A 24,108-nucleotide genomic window follows, 5' to 3' on the forward strand; every position below is an offset into this window, starting at 1 on the left:
CTGTGACCATAAGGGTTTGTACAACAAACGGACTTTGATGGAAACATTTCAAATGCCTGTGTCTGAATGCTACCGATACTACCGATAGGGGGAGAGGAGGAGAGAGGTAGCGGGTCACGTGAGTGGCGAGTGGTGCTCTGTACAGAACAGCTTATTTTTATAAAACACAGACACAGGGGCAAACAGGATTATTAAACAGACTGTAGACAGGATATGAAACATTAACTAGAACGACAGCAGCAGGAGGGGAGGGGGCGGGCACTGATACAGGAGCAGACAGGGAGGGACAGGGGAGAGAGGACAAAGGACAGGAGGGCTGCGGATGACGGAGGCACGTAAACTGACCACAGTGTCAGGGCTCAGCAGCCATGTTATACCGTAGTCAATTTACAGTGGGGAGAACATAGCCAGGCAGGATCAGCCAGGTATTTTAGGTGATAGAAGGGTAAAATTACACAGCAAAGCACTATACTGTATAACATGCTTTTAAGGGAACAGGATACATTTTTTTTTTTTTTTTTTTTAGGTTTAACAAATGCTTTAAAAATAAATGCTGCGGTTTGCTCTTTAAAATTAAATACTCAAAATAAGTAGGACTAAACCCCTCCCCGTCATGACATTGTTGAAAAGGGGCAGAGCATGGGTGACCTTAAAATGCTGCCCCCCCCCCCCCCCCCTGAAAAAAGTTCTGCGGACGCCCATGACTCCGCTCCCTTACCAATGAACCCTTATTACCTCTGTAGCCCCTATTGTGCTCCTCTTACACTGCTATGGACTGCTTTGCCCATTTTCCGCTATGTTCCTACTCTCTACCTATCCACCTCTACTATGTTTTCTGCGTAGCAGTGTTTGTACGATATTTGCCTTATTCCAACAAGAGCAATCGACCGGGTCCATCTTGCTGCAAATTATAGACTGTAAGCAAGCTAATTTTGATCTTTTGCTTTTCATTGAAGGTTACGTTGGGGAAAATGAGGAAAAAGGTTTGGGACTTTAAATGTGGTGCTTACAAACTGAATTGTCCTAACGATATACGGTAAAGACAGGGGTTTTTAACGTATATTGTTAGACAGATCAATTCAGTTTGTAAGCAGACTGGTCGGTGAGTATATTTTACTAAGGGCCGGTTGTTCTCATGCACCTCATTTAAAGTCCCAAACCTTTTTCCTCATTAACCATATACAGGGATGGAAACGCTGAGCCTTTACCCGGCTTGTGCCTCATTTAAAGTCCCAAAACTGCTCTTATTCCACTTACACAAGGGAAACCTAACCATTTTTATAGCAAGAAATTGGTCTTTTTTTAACTCAAAATAATGAACTATTATATTCTATGCTGACATGCCCTATTCATATGAAGTATGAAATTTAATGAACGGTTCACATTAAATTCTTGGTACTTTTTAGTATACATCTTTCTAGGTTTTCAATGACAGCCAAATTGTTTGTTATGAATATAATGCTGACTTAATTGACTGTTGGCAACCCTAATGCCCAGTGATTTTTGTCAGCACTGTCAATGCTAGTTTGTGCCATAGCAGTAAGCCAGTCCTAGCTTAATGCAGAACTTCACCCAAAAAGGGACGTTACACTTTAGGCTCTAGGTGATCTGAGCAGAAGTTTACCCCCCCCCCCTCACCGTCAGCCTCTTGGGACAGGTCGCCAGTCCCAGAAGGCAATGGGATCATTCACAAAGCCCAGTGTGCCTTGCACATGCGCTGCGGGAAGCCGGCTGTGAAGCCCACACTAAAGATATCAGTGCCAGGTATCCAAAGACTGGTGAAGAGCCAACCCAGGTGAGGATGGCGCTGGATCCTTGGACAGGTAAGCATCCTTTTTTTTTTTTTTTTTTTTTTTTTTTTTCAAAAGTCAGCAGCTACAGTATTTGTAACTGCTAAATATTATTTATTTTTTTTTTTTTTTAGGGTGAAGATCCTCTTTAAGGTGTATAGCAAAACCCCTTTTTTTTGTAGGAGGTAAAAATGCAGTTGAGCTGCGCTTTTACCCATCTCCTCCCTCCCTTACTCATCCCCTGCCTTACTCCCTCCCTTAAAGTGTTACTAAATCCAGGACCCTGCATTTACTACATCTGCTTTCCCACAGTACACAGAATTTGGAAATGCAATAGTTTTAGAAAATATAAACTGCTAAATACCTTTTCTCATCAGCAGTATATAGCAGTCTTGTGACTTCTACCAGTCTCTGGTTAAAGCTTGTAGGAGTAGTTTTCATTCTGCCCTGATTGTCCTATGAGGCTGCAGGACCCCTGACCCTCTGGACAATGCTGATTGGCCCTGTGCTGATGCTGATCACATGCATTCCCTCAAGAAAAAAAACAAAAAACCTCTAGCAATACTAAACTGAGCATGTGCAGAGTGCCCCCAAGGCTCTGTACTATCTGCAGATGGACTGGGGACAGTAAAAGGGGAGGATCAGAGAAGACAGGATCAAACAGTACTTTTACACAATGCAGAGGATTAACCCCTCAGGTTCCACAGTGAGTTTAACAAGCATGTGTTACTACATATACAGACTGATTTTACTGTTCTGGGTTTAGTAACACTTTAAGCTGCAAAGTCATCTGGATGGGGATGTACACATGATGCGTGGAAAAAATGATGCCCCTTGTTGTGTCTTGTCGGGCAGTACTGCCACCGAAAGCAACACATTCAAGTGATTGGGACCATTCTTGAACTGTGAGCTAGATACTGGGCTGGCAGTTGCAGTGTAGTATTCCCATTCAAACAGCCCAGCCAAGTTCAGCTGTCAAAAAAAAAAAAAAACAGGCATTTAGCATGTGTCTGTACCCCTCTATGATGCCTGTCAGCCACCCTCTTGCCACTCAGTTTTCACAGACAACTGCAAGTGTAAACAAGCCCTTCGAGGGAACTTCCCCCAAACTAGAAAATTATCCTCTTGCTTTCTGTTGAGTCTACAGGACGGAAAGTAAAGGGAAAAGTTCTTCCTAATGACACAGATGGAAAGAGGGGGGGGGGGGGGAAATCTGATGGCAGTTTTGGGTTTAGATATTATTTAAAGCCAAAGTCATTTTCCTGTCCCTTTCTAGTTTAATTTGTTTGGGACAAGCTGGCCCACACAAGTTATTTCCATTACTAAGTGATTTGGCTGCCGACCTCTCTTTGAATGTGTACTGAGGAGCCTGATATTAGGGCAGGGTGGTGGACAGGGGAAAGGGGAGTTGCTAAAAGCGGCAATGCTGAGGTTTAAAAGTGACAGGTCTGCAGGGTATTGCATTATACTGTAGAGCAGCCTTTTTCAACCAGGGTTTCTTGAGGTTTCTTCAGGGGCGCCTTGGCAAAATGCCTAAAAATTGCCCCAAAATTGTTTAACCTCCTTGGCGGTATTCCGGAGTGTGGCTCGGGGTGGAATTTCAGTGCCATTAGCGGTAACCCCGAGCCACACTCGAGGGGACCACCAGGGAGCATCGCTGGATCCTGGAAGAGAGGTTACTTACCTTGTCCCTGGGATCCCACAATGTATTCCTGCAGCATACAGCGGCTGGATTTTCCGCCTGATGCTGTATGCCCTGGCTTCCTTTCCCTGCGAGCGTCACGTCGCAGGGGGGTGGAACCGGTGGAAAATTTGAAAAGTAAAACACACACAAACACTGATATTGTAATCCTATTGGATTACATTATGAAATAAAATAAATTGACATCAGTTTGCCCCCTAGTGCCCTTGCCTGCAGTTTTACTGTAATATAAATAAATATATATAATTTTAACTTTTTTATAGTTATTTATTATATTATAATTTATGATTTTGTGTTTCAAACTTTTATCATACCCGAGATGTTATAAAAAAGAACGCACCGTAAAAAAAAAATTATATGTAAATAGTTGGTTTGGGCTGCTCGTCCTTAAGAATTACATGCAAAATAATGGTACCGCTTTCAGTACCTAAAATCGGAAACAATCATACCGCCAGGGAGGTTAAGCTGGAGGGTGGATAAAACCTGCCTTTTAGTTACACAAAGCCACAGGTTACAACCTTCTAGCTGCCAACCTCCTAATGACCAATGACCTCAATAGTTGATATGGAAGATGTCAGTTACCTGCATATCATCCTTGTTTGACCCGCCCCTGCCTCTCTGCATCAGCTTTGTGGTCTCATTAGCTATGCGATGGAGAAAAAACCGAGGGGGAAGAGAAACATTGGAATACTAGTCAGTTCCAGTTTTCAAAAGTGTATTTGTTTTGAAATAATATATCGTCTCTAACGTTGGGTGTCCTACGTGTATTGTTGTTGCTGCTGCATTATGTAAAATTATTAGAATAGTTTTTTATATTTAGTATGGGGGGCCTCAAGACTGTCTATAATTTTTAAAGGGTTCCTTGACTGAAAAAAAGGTTGAAACGCTGCTGTCAAGCAATATGGTCTTCATTGTTTCACAGCATTTCCACTAAATCTAGCAATCATCCTCTCACTTCTAACCAAAACACACTTTTTGGGAAGCTGGGTATAAAAGTGGCATCCACTCAGGCTGTGTTACCACAGTATAACCAGAGTGCAGTAATTCAGATCAAGAATAGCACTATAAAGGTTTTATTTTATCAATCAAATTTTCTAACCATGTGTGGTCCTGCTGATACCACCTGGCTCGATAAACATTTATGGGCCAAAAATTGTCATTTCATCAGTGACTGCGGCCAATCGGCTACAAACACTTTTCCAGGTTTCTGACAGCCATGGATGGCAACAGTCAGAATACAGTAGCTGGCAGAGGAGATTTCACCATCCATGTTGTTTGGCAGGGATGGGTTTTAATCAAGTGATTTCTCTTGTTTTGCTCAGAGAACAAGAGAACTTTTAGGGCCCTTTCACACGGGCGCTCCGTATGTCCGCAAATCATCCTATTTTTTGCGGATGATTTACGGACATAATGTAAGTCAATGGCATTGCGGATGTCAGCGGAATACCATCCGCTGACATCCGATTTTCTTCCTTTCAGTTCTGTTTCATTTTTTGGAACGGAACAGAACCCTATTTTTCCTCCGTTCAAAAAACGGAAAGGAAGCAAAATCGGATGTCAGCGGTGTCATCCGCTGACATCTGCAATCCCCATAGACATACATTATGTCCGTATATCATCCGCAAAGGGATGGGGTGATATGCGGACATACGGAGCGGATGACACAAGTGTCATCCGCTCCGTGGGGAAAAAAAAAAAAGCGCCGGAGCGGATCGCAATGCGGTCCGCTCTGTGTGAAAGAGCCCTTAGTGTGTATGGCTAGCTTAGTCCTAAAATTCTACCAGCTCAGGAGTTGCAGCAGATTGCCCCTCACATGCTTTCTAGGCCACTAGTGGAGAAAGAGAGTAGATTCCTCCCTTAAGCATCTATTGTGTCTCCTGCTCTGCCTGACAGGAGTGACACTGCAGTCATCCTGGTCAATCAATAGAAACCTGGGGAACTGAGCCTGGTAAGGGGGTCCAAAATGTAAGCAAATATCTCTGGCCAAGATCCGGCAGGTTTGTAGGTATGATAATCTAGCACTGCAAATGTGTTGGCGCTCTTGCACCCACATTATTATTGCAGTCTCTCCTCTGTATCCTTGGATACTTCCTACTGCCTATCCAGCAGTGGGGCTCTCTAAGTCCCACAAGTGGTGACGTGGACACCCAACGAAGCACCCTACCATCTGAAATGCTAGAAAAGAAGAAAAACCTTGGATCAGAATGTTGTGACCGCAGATTTAGGGGAGCACAAAAGGCATTTTAAATGTGTTTATGACAACCATTAGTTGTGGTAGCAGGGGTGGGGGGTGTTGTAGGTGTGCATTGGGGGAGCAGTCTAGAGCGTAGCTTTATATGTGCAGAGGCAATCGTTTATAGAAGGAATGGGGCTTTCTGATAATGGGCCAAAAACCCAAATGGTTATCAGTGGTAAATTATCAGCTGGTGTTCTCCCCTTTGATTACTGCTGAAGCAGGCGGCCTTGGTGTAGGTGAAAGACCTGCAGCGCTCCCTGGAAGTAATTATGTAAGTACCTTTTAATCTGTGACATTGAGAAGAGAAGTTGTTAACTAAATTGCTGTAGTCTTGCCGTTTTGATGCCTGGGCAGAAATTTGGCTTTCTCTGAACGCATTCCCACAGTAGAAAAGTGGTTTTGCAAATTTGCATTTCAATTTAGCTGGGAATGATATCATAGCTGCAGATCTTTGTGTATTTTTTTTTTGTTGTTGCTAAAATGAGCTTTGTGCACCCTCTAGTGTTACAAATAAAAACCAACTAGACTAGTTGAAGTTGATATGTTCTATGCTGATTTTACCTGAATATAATGGTTATAATAAAATGCATTATGCTTCAGTATCTACTGCAGCACTGTACAGGGGGATAATACCAAAACCTACAGAAGTATATGAAATCATAAAGGGAAGCGCTTGCAATTAAATTTTAGTTTACTATTTCTGGCCTTCAGGGACATTAAACGTGTAAACCATGACACACTGAAACCAAAAAATAGGCAAATTGTGTAATTCCAGAGTCTTGCATAGATTTTGATGGAAACCGTATATAAATATGAATCCCTAGAAATTGTCAGTAAACATATTTTTATGCTCAGTCAAGCTTTGCTATGCCATGATGCCACGTTTGTAAAGCAAATATATACAGCATGGCATAGTACAGTTAAGAGAAATCTGCCATGTCTGACCTATCTTACTGAATTTTTTTTTTTAATACTTGGAGTCTTCACATTCCTTCAAATGCTATACATGACTTGGGCTCATATTTGACAATTTGTGGAAGGCCAGTCAAGTTCCTCAACCCCATACTCGCTCATTCATGTCTTTTATGGACCTTACTTTGTGTACTGGTGCACAGTCTTGTTGGAACAGGAAGGGGCCATCCCCAAACTGTTCCCACACAGTTGGGAGCATGTAATTGTCCAAAATGTCTTGGTATGCTGATGCCTTAAGAGTTCCCCTCACTGGCACGAAGGGGGCCAAGCCCAACCCCTGAAAAACAGCTCCACACCATAATAGCCCCCCCCCCTCCACCAAATGATTTGGACCAGTGCATAAAGTAAGGTCCATAAAGACATGGATGAGCAAGTTTGGGGTGGAGGAACTTGTCTGGCCTGCACAGAGTCCTGATCTCAACCCAAACACCTTTGGGATAAATCAGTGTGGAAACTGCGAACCAGGCTTTCTCGTCAGTGCCTGACCTCACAAATGTGCTTCTGGAAGAATGGTCAAACATTCCCATAGACACACTCCTAAACCTTGTGGAAAGTCTTCCCAGAAGAGTTAAAACTGTTCTAGCTGCAAAGGCTGGGCCAACTCAATATTGAACCCTACGGACTAAGACTGGGATGCCGTGTAAAGGCAGGCATCCCAATACTTTTGACAATAGTGTGTGAGTGTGTGTGTGTGTCTATGTGTATGTATGTATGTATGTGTGTGTGTGTATATGTGTATGTGTGTGTGTGTGTATATATATATATATATATATATATATATATATATATATATATATATATATATATATATATATATATATATATATATATAATGTGTGTATGTATATGTGTGTGTGTAAATAAATAAATATATACACAGTATTTTTTTTTTTCTTTTGGGACACAACAGCAAGTGCAGAAATATTGCTTATTTAAGAGTCATTTCCATCTTGAAAAATTGTCACCTGAACATTTGTCCCCATTAGAAGATTTCTCCTTACCTCTTGCTGCGGTGACATAATGACCTGTTTTGGGAGCCAATCTCCCCAGCAGGACAAAGACTGCAAAAAAAAACATCAGAGGGCTTATTCTTTCCTTGCTCTATCCAAAACTTTAAAAATAAAGTTTGCCTTTTTACAAACGCTACAAGTGCAAGGACATTGGAGGCTACTGGAACGCTATTACTTATTACTAATGGGGTTTAATGTTCTTGTAGTCAGTTTGCTTATCGCAATAAAGTTGTATAATTTTCTCTGCTAAAATTCTGCCCTATTCTATTCTAATCAATACTTTTGGTATTTTCTTTCTTTTTTTTCTCAGGTGTTTGGTTTGCTGGTCTGGGCATTGATCGCTGGTTCTGAGTACTACCTCTTTCCTGCCTTTGGCTGGGTGATGTTCGTAGCGGTGTTTTACTGGGTCCTCACTGTGTTCCTTTTAATCCTTTACATCACCAGAGCCTATACCAGAATCCCCAAGGTCCCTTGGGCATTAGTAGTAAGTTGATTTTTAAATTGGCTTCATATTTACTCAAAACATTCTGTAATCTTCTAATGAGAATGCCTTCAGGACAACACAGAATGCATTTCACTTTTTTGGGTTTTAATCTACAATCTTATACTTGGAGATAAACAAACTGACCTGTGACTTGGCATATTAGATTCGGCTGGATTGGGTACTTTCATATGTGTAAGGCTCCCCTGACCTCCAGAGGCAGGGTGGCAACCCAGAGACAGGGAGGGATGACATTTCATCTCTGGGTTCAGGTTGCTAGGCATCGTGGACAGGGCTGGCCCAAGACATTGTACTGCCTGGGTCCAAGAATGAAATGCTCCCCATCCCCCCCCCCCCCCAAAAAAAAAATTCACGCCCTCCAAAAGGCCCCCACATTCTATAGGACTATGAAAGCAGTTAGAGGGGTGTGAGTGTGTACGGAGTGACAGCAGGACAGAGCAGTAGACACTGGGCAGATGAGCGCACCAGGCTCTCTCCTGTCTATAGTGCCACAGTGCCCTGCAGTGCTGCGAGCATGGTACAGGAGAATGCAGTGCTGTGGGCATAATACAGAAGAATGCGGGGCTGGCTGGGTCCCATGGTCTCACCGGAACCCATGGTAGGGCCGGCCCTGATCGTGGACAAGATAGAAAAGATGGGCACCAGTCACTTTTATGCTTGAACAAAAAGTTAATTACTCAGAACAGCAGACCATTCAGGGAGAGAGGGGTAGAGCTCAGGACACCCTAAATCAGATAAAGCAGCAGACCGGCAGACTCCTTAGACAAAAAGTAGAAAAGGTAGGCCGATGAACAGAAAAAGAGCCTTTAAGTTGTAACCAGTTGTAACCAGCAGTCTGTAGTTTTATAGCAACAGTCTCCTCCTATAGCAACTGAAGAAAAACTCAGACGAAGGTGCAGGAATTCTCTGGATGATTCCGTCTTGACGCTTTCCCAGGCTCTCCACGAATCCCCGATCCATGCAAGAAAAACCTCTGGTACTTCACCTCAGGTCTCCATCCTTTCCTTCATGCCTCCAGGTAGTGAGCAGGCACTGCCTTGCGGAGCCTCAAACACATGGCTAGGCCTTCCCAGCAGCAGCTGTTCCTCACACACCTTACTCCAGACCGCAGTCTGGGTGGGAAGACCTTGATCAGTTGACCTCCCCAAATATTTATACTATTTCCCAGAATCCTCAATGGTCAGAACTCCTGCTGATTGGCTGGGAAAAGTAAGCCGCCTTATCACCTAGCTTCACTAGTGTAGCCCATCATTCTAATGCCAAAAGCAACAGTGCCACCTTTGGACAAAAGGAAGGAACTGCTGCTAAACCAGCATTAGGAGAAAACCCAAATGATCATAAACACTACAAATCTGCCAGGCTAGCTGCCACCTAGCAACTAAATTTACCAGTAGCCCCTGTTTAAGACAGGAGTGCTACATGTGGTTGGTCATTCTCTGCTTCTTGTTCTGTGTGTGCTGATTTGCCTTACCTGCATAATTCATTGATCCCAAATGTTGGTGTTCATTAACTTTACTCAACTACTTTAATTAAAGAGTTCTGATTTACCTGCAGGTATCAAAATGAATGGGGCTGAAATCACATCGCACAGGAATGCACAACATGTTCCTGTGCGATTCCCGGTGTGAACCAGTCATCAAAGAGCTTACAATCCTAAGGTCTCTAGCTTACATGCGTACATTCACATACATACTGGGGCCAAATAGAAGAGGAGCCAGTTGAAGAGGAGTTCCGGCTCTTTCCCCCACCCCCCCCCCCCCCCACCCCCCCAATTTAAAAAAAAAAAAAAAGTCAGCAGAAACAAATATTGTAGGTGCTGACTTTTATGATTAGGGCAATAACCTGTCCAGGCATCCAGTGGTGTCCTCACCCAAGCCGATTATTGAATCGGCTCTCGGGTGCTGGCACCGCCCTCTTAGATAATAGAAACCGACAGTGAGGCCTTGCGACTTCACAGCCAGTTTCCTACTGTGTATGCGCAAATCGCGCTGCACTTTGTAAGTGGGCTGGCTATGGGTGGGGGGGTTGGAAGGGGACTCCGCCTTTCAAAAATGGGTACCCCTCCCCCCAAAACGTGCCAGCAGAAGGAGGCAGACAAGCGGACCTTCCCTTTTTGGGTGGAGCTCCACTTTAATTTACCAGCACTTCTTCTGGAGTAAGGGAGAACTGAAGTACCTGGAGAAAACAAACTTTTGCGCAGGTAGAACATATTAATTATCATTCCATTTGTAGAATTAAAGTGATTGTAAATGATCATCTTGTAAAACAACCCATTCAATTTAAAATAGAAATGAAAGGCAAAACTTTTGTGTATAGATATAAAGAAGAAAAATATATATATTTTTTTTTTTAAGTGATCACATTCCCTCTTTTCTCAGCTGCATAAGAGCTGGGGCAGGAAAAAAAATAGCACACTGAACTTACCAGTGAAAGGCAGTGCAGGAGGAGGGGGTAAGCTATCAGGACAAGTCTGATCATTGGAGGAGAGCAGGCTGAGTTCCCAGCACAGCTAGAGAACTGACCACGCTGTGCTTCTATGCCTAGTATGGTCGGTGTTTAATACAAAAGTGGTGGGGGGGTGGGAGGGGGTTAGCAGGACCCCAGGGATTTCACACTAAGGAAGCAATACAAAGAAAACGGGATACTTTTTTCATACAAGTACATGGTACAGCAGGACACACTATATTGTCAAAAGTATTGGGACACATGCCTTTACATGCCATGAACTTTAATGGCATCCCAGTCTTAGTCTGTAGGGTTTAATAATGAATTGGCCCACCCTTGCAACTATAACAGCTTCAACTCCTCTGAGAATGCTATCCACAAGGCTTAAGAGTGTGTCTATGGGAATCTTTGACCATTCTTCCAGAAGCGCATTTGTGAGGTCAGGCACAGATGTTGGACGAGAAGGCCTGGTTCTCAGTCTCCGCTATTATTTATCCCAAAGGTGTTCTATCTGGTTGAGGTCAAGACTCTGGGGTGAAGGAACCTGACTGGCCTGCACAAACTTGCTCATCCATGTGTTCATGAACCTTGCATTTGGTGGAGGGGAAATTATGGTGTGGGGTTGTTTTTAAGGGATTGAGCTTGGCCCCTTAGTTGCAGTGAAGGGAACTCTTTAGGGGTCAGCATGCCAAGACATTTTGGACAATTTCATGCTCCCAACTTTGTGGGAACAGTTTGAAGATGGCCCCTACCTGTTCCAACATGACTGTGCACCAGTGCACAAAGCAAGGTCCATAAAGATATGGATGAACAAGTTTGGGGTGGAGGAGCTTGACTGGCCTGACCTCAACCCGACAGAACACCTTTGGGATAACTTAGAGCAGCGGCTGCAAGCCAAGCCTTACTGTCCAACATCAGTGCCTGACCTCACAAATGCGATTCTGAAAGAATAGTCAAACATTCCCATAGACACATTTCCAAACCTTTGGAGTTGAAGCTGTTATAGCTGCATAGGGTGGGCCAACTCAATATTGGTAATGTAGTGTATCAGAAATATAAAAAATATAGGGCTAACCTACTCTTTAAAGTGCCCTGGTAGGCAATAAATAATGGAGCGCAGCTGCCTTTGCTGGCTTGTTTTAAAGGGGCATCCTTGGGCTCATCATGCTCAACCTTTCTTCACCATGTGGTGAGTTACTGACCTAGAACAAGTATATTCACATTGGATTACTCAGCAGTTCACTGGCTAGAATGAATGGTCGCTACTTGGTGGCTTGCTTAATAGCAAAGGTTCAGATTACACTGACTGCAAGGACAGGTTTAGTTGTCCCTTACTATTTTTTTTAGTTTGGACACTGACATTGAGTTAATGTCTGTAATTCTTTGGGTGATTGCTTGATTTGATTCTCTTTAGTTCAGCAGCTCTGTACTAGTCTATGGAATTCCCACATCCTCAGCCATTGGATGAATATTGATTGTAGTATGTGTGCACCACCCAGAAAATTTCCATTGGTTCCTTTGGAAGAATTCAGGGATTATAGTTTTGCTATTGTATCTGATGTGCGAACAGAATTCAGGAATTATAGTTTTGCTATTGTATCTGATGTGAGAACAGAATTCAGGGATTATAGTTTTGCTATTGTATCTGATGTGAGAACAGAATTCAGGGATTATAGTTTTGCTATTGTATCTGATGTGAGAACAGAATTCAGGGATTATAGTTTTGCTATTGTATCTGATGTGAGAACAGAATTCAGGGATTATAGTTTTGCTATTGTATCTGATGTGAGAACAGAAGTCAGCAGTATGGCCTTGAGGTACGTTGGGAAGGTAACCCCACACAATCCAATCTCACAACATCAAAGTCATTGAATCTTTGAAGCTGCCACAGCATTTCTCTCAACAGCTGTTCGACACTTGGAAAGTGAAACCCTGTAAAACTAGTAGAAGTGAAGCCTAAATGTGTTAAATTGTAGTATTGAACCCTCTGAGCACAATAAAAAAACATTCACCATCACCAGTAAATAATTTTGGCCTCAGGCACACCGGCTCAAATGCTGCTTTTACAGGCGTTTGGCGGTGTGTTACATCTTTTTTCTTTTCTGCCTGTTAACGCACTTGTACTGTGGTCAAAAAAAGGTTTGAGAATGACATGTAGCAAGTTTTCCAGGCCTGTGGCTTGATGTGGGTCTGCCATCGGTACCGGTTACCCCTCCAGCCCTCGTGAGCTGCGGCTCTAGGTGTGAGCACTGAGACGTTGACAACTCCGGCATCTTTGTTTTGTGGTTTTATTGTATTTAAGGTGATGGGAGAAGGGAATGAGTGGGATACTCCTTTAGGCTCAACTAGATACAATTGTGGGACTTTTCTGGCGAAATTGCCTGTTAGCGCTGTCTTGACGCCAGCCAACGCTTCCTGATGCTCAAACACTGTGTAATTACTGAAACTGTGCTGGATCCTCGACTTTAGACCAGAAGATCCAGGAATGTAGAACTGCTTGACTTGTAACACTGCAATAGCTCAGAGTCACTGAATGGCTCCCTCCAGCACTACACTGGGTGAGGAAACTCCTTGTAAGTTCCTGTACTGCTATAACTCTCAACTGGCACACTTCACACTGTGCACTGGCACTTCAGGGCCCAAACCACAGGCACCCCCTTTACACTTTAAGCTCTTCAGGGTCCACTGACTATGTACCCCCCTCTGTCACTTCAGGGTCCTTAACCTAGGTACCCCCTTTCACCTCTAGCTGGCACTGGATCCCCGAACCTCTGCCGGAGCGGTCCCCTCTAACTTCAGGCAGACCCCCAGGGGCAATCCTCAGTACTCACGACCTGTGTAGGCTTTCCTGGGACTGGACCCCTCTGACTCTCCACAGGTTCTTGGCACACGGATCCCCTCAGCTTAGCTCAGCACTCTCTGGATCTTCAGGCCGCACCCCGAGATCCTCCTCCTCAGACAGGAGGGGAGACAGCCGTTCTCTCCCTCCTGGAACTCTGCTCCCGCCAAAGACATCGTGTCATGTGCCACCCCCTAACTTATACCCACTCCCAGAATCCTTTGCAGCACAATCTGCCTTCTGGGGTAGTTACAAGCCTGGATGTGTCCCCTGATTGGGTTTCCTCCACCGCCCTATGAGAAGCCTCTCACAGGAGCCAGTGGGGAGGCAAGCACACCTGGAAACCATGACACCCTGACTAATAAATCACAGCCCTGCTGTTAGGCAGACAAGGCCCACTATACCTTTACCTAGCACCTACCTGTAGGGTGCTACAGACCCATATATTCATTTTCACAATGTCTGCTGCTTCAGTGTTTTTAGATGTTTTTGTCAGATGTTGATATGAAATGCTTGTAATTATATTTCAGTATACGATAAGGCCCCTTTTACATTTGCGGACCGTTCAGATCCGCCTGTCAGTTGCATCTCATGGGGCATGCCACATGCATCTCTATGGGGCATCGGATGTCAGTGGAGACATGTCCGTTGACATTCGATCTGATCCTGAACATCAAATCCGGATCGATGGAAACCCTATTTTCCATCCGTCTGGCGGATTGGATTGAATGAGAACAGACAGACGGTTCCCCCATAGAGAAGAGCGGGAACCTGCCAGCTCTGTCTCTGCACACAGCACGGAGACAGAGCTGCCATCCACCTGCTCAGCGGGGGATTGACGGATCGATCCCCCGCTGAGAAAAACGGAGTCCGCCGACGGAGCAGCAAGTGTGAATGGGGCCTAAGTGTCAAAGGCTTTTATTGACCATTACATTGTTTATGCAAAGAGTCAATATTTGCAGTGTTGACCCTTCTTTTTCAAGACCTCTACAATTTGGCCTGGCATCACATGCTGTCAATCAACCTCTGGGCCACATCCTGACTGATGGCAACTAATTCTTGCATAATCAATGCTTGGAGTTTGTCACAATTTGGGGGGATTTTTTCACCCACCTCTTAAGGTTAGACCACAAGTTCTCAATGGGATTAAGGTCTGCGGAGTTTCTTGGCCATGGACCCAAAATGTCGATGTTTTGTTCCCCAAATCACTTGGTTATCACTTTTGCCTTAAGGCAAGGTGCTCCATTAAGGAAAAAATGGTGCAGTACAAAAATAAGTACACATATAACAAATAAAAACTACCTGATAGCGGAATTGGCACAGGTAGTGAAGGGCCAACCCCTGGGGTCAGTATGGGTGGTGCGTGTGAGGTAAAGCACCGGCCAAGCCTAGCACAGAGGTAGCTACTGGGATACTGTCTAAGAGAACCCTATGGGAAGGGAGTGACGTGTTGATGAACAACTTGAGTCACATCTACCAACCCTGTGTGCTATTATGTCTCGATATCTAAGATATGATCAGCAGTGTATAACTGGTGTCTGCGTGAGTGACACTCTTATTGAAGATGATGGACAATTATAGCAGTGGGTATAAGTAGACTAGAAATGTCTGGGGGATGCCATATACACTCAAATTCAACAATATTGCATGCAAATCATAATCAAGATGGAAATGTATGCACATATAGTGTAAAGGGTGGCCACCCGACATAAACTTGCTGATGTCTTGTTGTGGTCTAGAAGAACCAACCGTCCCCTCAATCGTGTGGGAAAATCAGTCCCATTTAGGGATGGAGGTGGTTTGTGGACCACAAAGCAAGTTGGAGGCTCAGTGGTGTGAAGCTGAAGACCCACAATATGTGGGGATGAGGAGGTGGGGAAGGGGTCCCTAGGGGAGAAATTTTTGACCTGTCTGCACGCAATAGAAGGGGTAGATCTAGGAGAAGAGGTAGGGGCTCAAGAAGTAGATCGTGGAATGAGTCCACATTCTCAGGGAGTGAAGAGGAAGAGCGTTCAGTGTATTTTTTAGAGGGGGAACAGCCGGAGGAGAACCCACCTCCGGCCCCGCCAAAAAGTATTCTAAAAAAGGCACCGAGAGGAAGGGGAGGCGGAAAAGGAAGAGAAGGGGGAGGAGAAAGAGAAAGAATAGTCACCAGACAACAAAAGGACCGTGCGAAAAGCCGGCGATGACCAGTGACAGACCCCTAAACAACTCTCCCATTACCACCACATCCCCCCCCCCCCTCTAGTGGAAAATCTCAGGGAAACCACAGAAAGAGAAAGTGATCAAAAAGTGATCAACCTTTCCCAATTTCCATTAGAGACTAGACATATTAAACTATTAAAAAGAGGCCTCTCATTTTCACCAACGGAACAAATGGACCACTTCGAGGTGTATAAAGACGTATGTCTCTACCTAAGGAAGGTTTATTACAAACTATTATATTCCGTTGAGGGAAATAAAAGTGAGGGTGACCACACCCCTGATCCCGCTGACCTGGAGGCACTTGAGATTTTAATTTCTCTACTCGAGGAATCCGAACCAGGAGACAAGCTACCCCAAGAAAACTTACCTGGCCTAAGAAAGGCAAATATCACCATTCGTTCTACATCTATGCCAAAGTTTAGCAGCAATACGTGGTTGGGAATTTTCCTCTCATTAGTAGAGGAAGATCTCAAAAAAATCAGATGGGATTGGTCACCCCCAGGTAACCTCTCAAGTGAGGAAAGACGGGCCTTACAGGAACTTAAAAGTGCCACTAATCTCGTAATTAAAAAGAGCGATAAAGGTGGGAATGTTGTTCTATTATTGGAGGAGATGGACGAGGGTGAAGTAAGGAGACTGCTCTCGGACACACAAACATACAATAAAGTCCCACAAAACCCTTTTCCAAATATAGTGAAAAGATTGAATGAAAAACTTGACTTCGCAAAAGAGGCGAATTTAATCACTAGTAAAGAAAAAACTTACCTTAAAATCACAGATTACAACATTCCCACCTTTTACGCAATTCCCAAAATTCATAAGAACCCACTTCAACCACCAGGGAGACCAATTGTGTCGGCAATTAAAGGCCCACTCGAAAGGGTGGGGAAATACCTCGACTCTTTGATTAAGGAGCTAAATTACCCTCCTATGTGAAAGATACTGGGGACGTACTTAATAAGATCCAGGATTTACTCTTTGAAGAGGAGGTGCTTTTAGTGGGGATCGATGTAGAATCCCTTTATACATCGATCCCCAATGAGTGGGGCGCTTTAGCGGTCTATCATTTCTTGGAAAAAAACTTCCCCCTAAATGGAGCACAAAACGAATTCCTATTAGAAATCTTGGAATTCACGCTCTGTAATAACTACTTCCAATTCCTTGGCCAATTCTACCAACAGGTCAGAGGTACAGCCATGGGAGCACCCTGGGCCTCCTCATACGCATGCCTCCACCTAGGAATGTGGGAGGAGGAGATAGTCAGCGCCTCGTCTATAGATGGCGTGCTGATGGTCTGGAGGGGCACAAGGTTACAACTTGAAGTATTCATGGATGAACTGAACACAAATAATCGCAATATCCGCCTAACCTATACAGCGGATAAAAACCAAATTTCTTTCCTTGACCTCAACATCCGTTTACATAATGGTAAACTGCTAACATCCACATTCAGGAAAACTACGGCAGCAAATACCTTATTGAGAGCCGATAGCTCCCACCCCGAGCCACTGAAAAGAGGCATCCTGGTGGGACAGTATCAGACTCAAAAGGAACTGTTCGGAATACTGTGATTATCTATCTGAATCTAAGGAGCTATATAACAGGTTCAGAGAACGTGGTTACTCCCATAGGACACTTCAGAATGCTAAAAGAAAGGCAGGATTAAAAACCAGGGAACAACTCCTAAAATCTAACGATACTGGAACTACTGACCAGAACCTGGTAACACAACCTCGGCTGATCACGAGGTTTGGCAGTCAGTGGCAGGAAGTCCGGGAAATTCTGGAGAGACACTGGCATGTCCTCCAAAAAACTGACAGGTTAAAAGATATAGTGGGCCCAAGACCATTGATGGTCGCAAGAAGAGCAAAAAATCTAGGGGACCATTTAGTACATTCCGAATTCAATAAGAATAATACACAGAAAAGTTGGCTCACTGATCTCCCCAAAATAACGGGAATGTTCCCCTGTGGACATTGCCACATCTGTCAATATGTTGAGAAAACCAACACTTTCACAGATGCATCTGGCTCCAAGGAATATAACATCACCTCCTTCATTAACTGCACTTCACGGGTATTGTATCTAATCATTTGTCCCTGCAACAAGATCTATGTGGGAAAGACATGTCATGATACGAGTAGGTGAACATCTTAAAAGCATTAGGCTTAAAGAAAAAACCCCATTGCCCAGCATTTCATTGAAAAGCATGGTGGTGATCCCAATGGGCTAAAAGTTAAAGGGTTCTGGTCATTAAATATTTCAGCACGCAGGGGTGACTTTGACAGGATACTTCTACGCCAAGAAAAAGCTTGGATATTTAGGCTTGGTACCCTAGTACCCCTAGGACTCAACAATGAACTTAGCCTTAAGGTATTTCTCGATCCCTGAATAAACTTATCTAGATAGCCCCCCCCCCCTTGATCAATTTCCACAACTTCTGCCTTTACAAGCCATACCGATACAACAGGTGGGTCACTAGAACCAGATTATAATACACTGGAATAATGTCGGTGACAGGCTATACATGGCCTTCGCCCATTACAGTATATATAAGAAACCCTTACTGTACATAATACCCTCCTAATTGAAGTAATCCCCCTTTTATAAGTTCTTTCCTATGCTTAGATACGAGTGCTTCCCCTAGGTAGTGCCTAAAATCTCCCCATTTACAGATCTTCTGTAAAAAACATATTGCTTCTTATTCCCTCTAGGGTACTGCTCATCATCGGGTTACTGACAATAAATATGTCTAGTATCTAAATATGTGTCTTTAACCTTCAAATTTGACTAGCCATATTGTCAGTGTATATGCATTTAGACATATTTATGTTTTAATCATTTTTAATTCCCTTTCGTTGCTACTTGAGCCAAAAAACAAATGTGATACCCTTTGTTGACCACAAGATGGCGTTAACTCGATTACTGGAATAGCTGAAACCAATTATCCCTAATTGGGGGGGTCGGCTATATAAACTGGATTATTAGACTACGCCATTACGTTCTGAAGAAGCGTGCGCGGGCACGCGAAACGCGTCAACGGTCGACGCCAGCACTTGGTAGACATCATAGGAAGCTATCTGTCTCAGAGAAAGACTAGTACGGCACAGTCACGTGGGACGCCAGAGAAAGTTGCGTCCGTCGAGGGAGTTCGGGTATCTCGCACTTAGAGACAGTGCGCTATGGAAGAGTCCTTCGGTTGGGTACAGAGATTTCCGAGTATCGGCTAGGACGTGGAGTACAGTGTATCGGAGAAGAAAGCACATCCCACCGGCTGTGAGTATCTCACCGAACTAGAGGAACGGGACTCCGCCCCTCCACTCCACACCGGACTGGTCAGGGAGGTAAAGCTACCGGTAAGGCTCCATTTGGCCACACCCCTTGTTGGACGGACCTAGGAACTTTTCTTCCCCTGGGTGGAATACCGATGTCAAGCTTTTTTTCCCCTGACTAGTGTGTGGCAGTGACTGGATCCAGTCACGATCTCACGCAGCAGGATAGGTGGCATCTGCATCCCTCTGCGGCGAGGTTATCTCTCCCAATACCTGATCACTCCGCTCCCTCTCTTCACCACCGTGTCTCCCCTGGGACCCCTTCCCCACCTCCTCATCCCCACATATTGTGGGTCTTCAGCTTCACACCGAGCCTCCAACTTGCTTTGTGGTCCACAAACCTCCTCCATCCCTAAATGGGACTGATTTTCCCACATGATTGAGGGGACGGTTGGTTCTTCTAGACCACAACAAGACATCAGCAAGTTTATGTCGGGTGGCCACCCTTTACACTATATGTGCATACATTTCCATCATGATTATGATTTGCATGCAATATTGTTGAATTTGAGTGTATATGGCATCCCCCAGACATTTCTAGTCTACTTATACCCACTGCTATAATTGTCCATTATCTTCAATAAGAGTGTCACTCACGCAGACACCAGTTATACACTGCTGATCATATCTTAGATATCGAGACATAATAGCACACAGGGTTGGTAGATGTGACTCAAGTTGTTCATCAACACGTCACTCCCTTCCCATAGGGTTCTCTTAGACAGTATCCCAGTAGCTACCTCAGTGCTAGGCTTGGGCGGTGCTTTACCTCACACGCACCACCCATACTGACCCCAGGGGTCGGCCCTTCACTACCTGTGACAATTCCGCTATCAGGTAGTTTTTATTTGTTATATGTGTACTTATTTTTGTACTGCACCATTTTTTCCTTAATAAAGTTTGACATTTTGCACGTAACCCTGTGAGCCTTGTTTTTTGCAACCTTTCCGGGAGGGTCCCTTCCCTCTAATTTTCCCCCAGTCTCCATGATGTGTTTGGTTGCCTAGGGTTCCCGGTCATACTGACCATATGGGTACGCTCTATCTTGGTCTGATCTGACCTTTATTGGGTGTTTGGATCCCACTCACGGCACAGCTTTTACCCTATGTCTATTAAGGTGCTCCATTATGCTGGAAAAGGCATTGTTCCTCACCAAACATTTCTTGGATGGTTGGGAGAAAGTGCTCTTAGAGGATGTTTTTGTACCATTCTTTATTCATGGCTGTGTTTTTAGGCAAAACTGTGAGTGAGCCCAATCCCTTGGCTGAGAAGCAACCCCACACATGAATGGTCTCAGGATGCTTTATTGTTTGCATGACACGGAACTGATGGTTGCGCTCACCTTTTTCTTCTCCGGACAATGTTTTTTCCAGATGCCGCAAACAATCGGACAGGGGATTCATCAGAGAAAAGGACTTTGCTGCAGTACTCAGCAGTCCAATCCCTGTACCTATTGCAGAATACAAGTCTGTCCTTGATTTATTATTTTTTTCCCCCGGAGAGAAGTGGCTTTTTGACACCAGGCCATCCTCCAAAAGACTTCGCCTCGCTATGCCTGCCTGCTGCCATTCCTGAACAAGCTCTGCATTGGTAGTTCTCTGATCCCACAGCTGAATCAACTGTAGGAGACAGTCCTGGCGCTTGCTGGGCTTTCTTGAGAGCCCTGAAACCTTCTTCACAAATGCAGTGTTTGAAATGTTTTTTATGGTATGAAGTTCTTTTTCATGGCAAAGAGGGACTTTGCAATTAATTGCAATTCATCTGATTACTCTTCATAACATTCTGGAGTGTATGCAAATTGCCATCGTAGAAGTTGAGGCAGCAGATTTCGTGAAAATATTTGTGCCATTCTCAAAATCTTTTTGGCAACAGCTGTATGTTAGCTTTATGCATCCATGCACACACATACGTTAACTGGTATTTTAGAAGAGAAGCATTTATAGGCAGATTAAAAAAAAACAAAAAAACATCACTAGCACGTTCAGGAGGGGAGCTTTTGGGCAGAAAGAAAGCACATAAAGGCTGGATGCATTTAGGCATGCTCACACATTTGCACGTTACTGCATTCAAATGGCCATAATAAATAATATTCTGGACAATGGAATGCATTAATGAGCATGCAATATGCAGCTTTCTACTGTCTGGGTTTTTTTTTTTTTTTTTTTTTTTACCACACCTTATTCTGCTATAGGCCAGGTGGTGGTTCCATTATCCTGACTGGACGTCATGACTTCTAGCAGGATAAGCCGCTCGTGCGCACCCCCTGGGCGTGTAGCGAAGCGATCGTTGGTGCGGTGTGTTACTCTGATTTCAGTAAAAAAATTGCTCTGATCTTGGTAAAAGATCACATCTCCGATCTCGGTAGGCTCTTTACCATTTGATCAGCTGTGTCCAATCACAGCTGTTCACAGCATAACCAGGAAGTGCCAGTTATCGGCTTTCCTCTATTCGCGCTGACAGGGCGCAAGTAGAGAAGAGACAATATGGGGCTCTCCTGACAGGACTTATTCACATGTCAACACAAAGAAATTGGCCCGCGGGACTTTGTATGAGGTACGTGCTCAGTGGCTGGAAATGAATATCATGCACAATATATGAATAAAAATTGATTTTATTACATAATGTATAAAAACGACAACATATGCTCAATGGCACATATAATAGCTCAATGGCTTAAAATATATATGACATGTAACATGAGTAATGCAATAGGTCCTAAAAATATGTGCCATTGAGCATATGTTGTCGTTTTTATACATTATGTAATAAAATCAATTTTTATTCATATATTGTGCATGATATTCATTTCCAGCCACTGAGCACGTACCTCATACAAAGTCCCGCGGGCCAATTTCTTTGTGTTGACATATATATTTAGGGATGGAGGAGTGCTCTGGAGGAAACCAGATCATTACCCTTTTTGGACTTATTCACATGAGCATACTTATGGTACACATGTGAAGGGGCCCTCTTCACCCATGCAGGATGCACAGGTGTTCCATGCAGACCGATGCACGCGATGATAGGTGGCCAGCTGTATATAGCTGCACAGAACTCCACGTACGTCCCGGTGTGTACATCCATGCGGGTCCAATTCATGCCTCAGAGGTCAGTCTGTCAGCATCCTAATCCATGCATCAGACCCGCACAGATGCACACTCCAGGATGCACATGGAGAGCCATGCAGCTGCCTTCCTGTCAATTATTTGACCAGGCTTCCTGCACAGAACCAATGCGCATCCAGCACCAGAGAAGACTGCCCCTTAGCATGGGTGTACAAATCGATTTGAATAGGACCTGAAGAGGTCAGGCTGTATAGATGCATTACTGCTTCGGTGTATTCTTTAACCACTTCTGGACCGGAAGGGTTTGCCCCCTTAATGACCAGGCCCTTTTTTGCGATTTGGCACTGCGTTATTTTAACGGACAATTGCGCGGTCGTGCGACGCTGTACCTAAATAAAATCAGTGTCTTTTTTTTTCCCACAAATAGTTTTCTTTTGGTGGTATTTGATCACCTGTGCGATTTTTTTTTTTTTTTTGTGCTATAAACAAAAGAGCGACAATTCTGAAAAAAAAAATAATAATTTTCACATTCTGCGGTCCTTAAGTGGTTAAAGAGAACCAACTACAAATGTGTTCTTGCAATATTATAAGAGAGTGACCAGCTCTATGGAATACTACACATAGAGGATGTGAATTATCAAAGAAATAGGTGTAAGCTGCCACCAATCAACCCTCGGGGTGTAAGGGTGAGAATATAGTGATAGTGTGTGAAGATTGGTACCGGCGCTACCTTTTTATATGTGACTGTAAAACATACCACGTGGTGTACAGTACAAATTAAAAGGTGAATGTGTATGACGGTGTGACCCAAAATAGTCTGCAATAGTCTGAATATACATTTTTATTTAGATATGTGCAGGATACCCTATGAAATATTTACATTTAAACGTTTTAATTAAAGCAGAACTTAACTGTATCTGAGCTCCACAGAATAAAAAATGCTGTTTTTAGTTAATTTTTAATATTCAAAGCAAACTCTTATCCATCCATGCCTCCATGCTTTATTTTGGTGAGAAATTACTTTGGAAAATGTTCCTCTAGCATTTTTAGTTGCAGCCATCTTGAGTAAGGGCAGATGATTCATGTAGCATTTACTTCCTGGAATCCTCTTCTCTTAGCTGAGGCATGCAGGCAGATGGGTATGCTTAAAAGGAAACTCCTGGGATGTATGATATCATTTTAGCCTAGGCCAGGAAACCGGAAGTAACTAAAGAAATGTAAAAACAATTTAAATCCAGTGAATATACCTTATCCGTTTACTAGGGTTAGCAGCATAAGGATAAAAATGTAGGGTTTTTTAAATTTTTTATTTTTATATTGCCTAAAACCTCACATGCGTTTCCTTCACTTGCCTTCTCACTTTGCTTTCCAGCGCCTAAGATTGCATAACAGTGGCAAATAACAGAGCCCGGCAGTTGTTTTCATTCCGGTACTATAGCTCTTGGTTATTTGACACTGTTGGAACACAATATATATTAACCTTACCTTTAAAAGCTTTGTAATTAAGGAAAACCAAGGCTGTGATTATCTTCCATCTCTGTCCTCTGTATAACATCTTGTTTTCTCCAAGACTGCAAGTTCTCATTAAAGTGAATCTGTCAAGTCCTAAGCCCTGTCTGAATGATCAATACTTCAGAAGTATTGGAGAAGTAGTGTCAGTAGAACCATTTCCTCTAAACCGTTGGATGGTAAAAGCAGGGTTTGGGGAAAATGTGAAGGCCCTATATAAAAATCAAGTCTAATCTTTAATAAACTACATTTTTTTTTATCACATAGGAAGTGAAAGGAGATCTTTCCAAAGTGAAGAAAGTTTCTACATAGGCAGTTGTTTCTGGAAGAGGTGTCCCTTACACCATTTCCCATACAGTGTTCCTATTCCAGAGACCAAAGTCAAATTTTTGATTTTTCCCTGTACTTGAAACTTACCCTAACAGGGACGCAGACAGTAATAAGGACCAGGTTTTAACCCCTCACCATTGTATCACCATTGTATCTGAAGCTAAAAAAAAA

General features: G+C 43.6%; 1 protein-coding gene across 1 annotated transcript in view; it reads left to right on the forward strand.

Annotated features, from left to right (window-relative positions):
* Nucleotides 1-24,108, forward strand: part of CMTM8 (CKLF like MARVEL transmembrane domain containing 8) — a 114,831-nt gene that overhangs the window by 64,325 nt on the left and 26,398 nt on the right. Inside the window, exon 2 of the mRNA XM_082259828.1 lies at nt 8,021-8,194. Coding sequence (XP_082115954.1) covers nt 8,021-8,194 — 174 coding nt within the window. The remainder of the gene's footprint in view (nt 1-8,020; nt 8,195-24,108) is intronic.

This window comes from Pelophylax lessonae, assembly GCF_965119305.1.
Source record: "Pelophylax lessonae genome assembly, chromosome: 5".
NCBI lineage: Eukaryota > Metazoa > Chordata > Amphibia > Anura > Ranidae > Pelophylax > Pelophylax lessonae.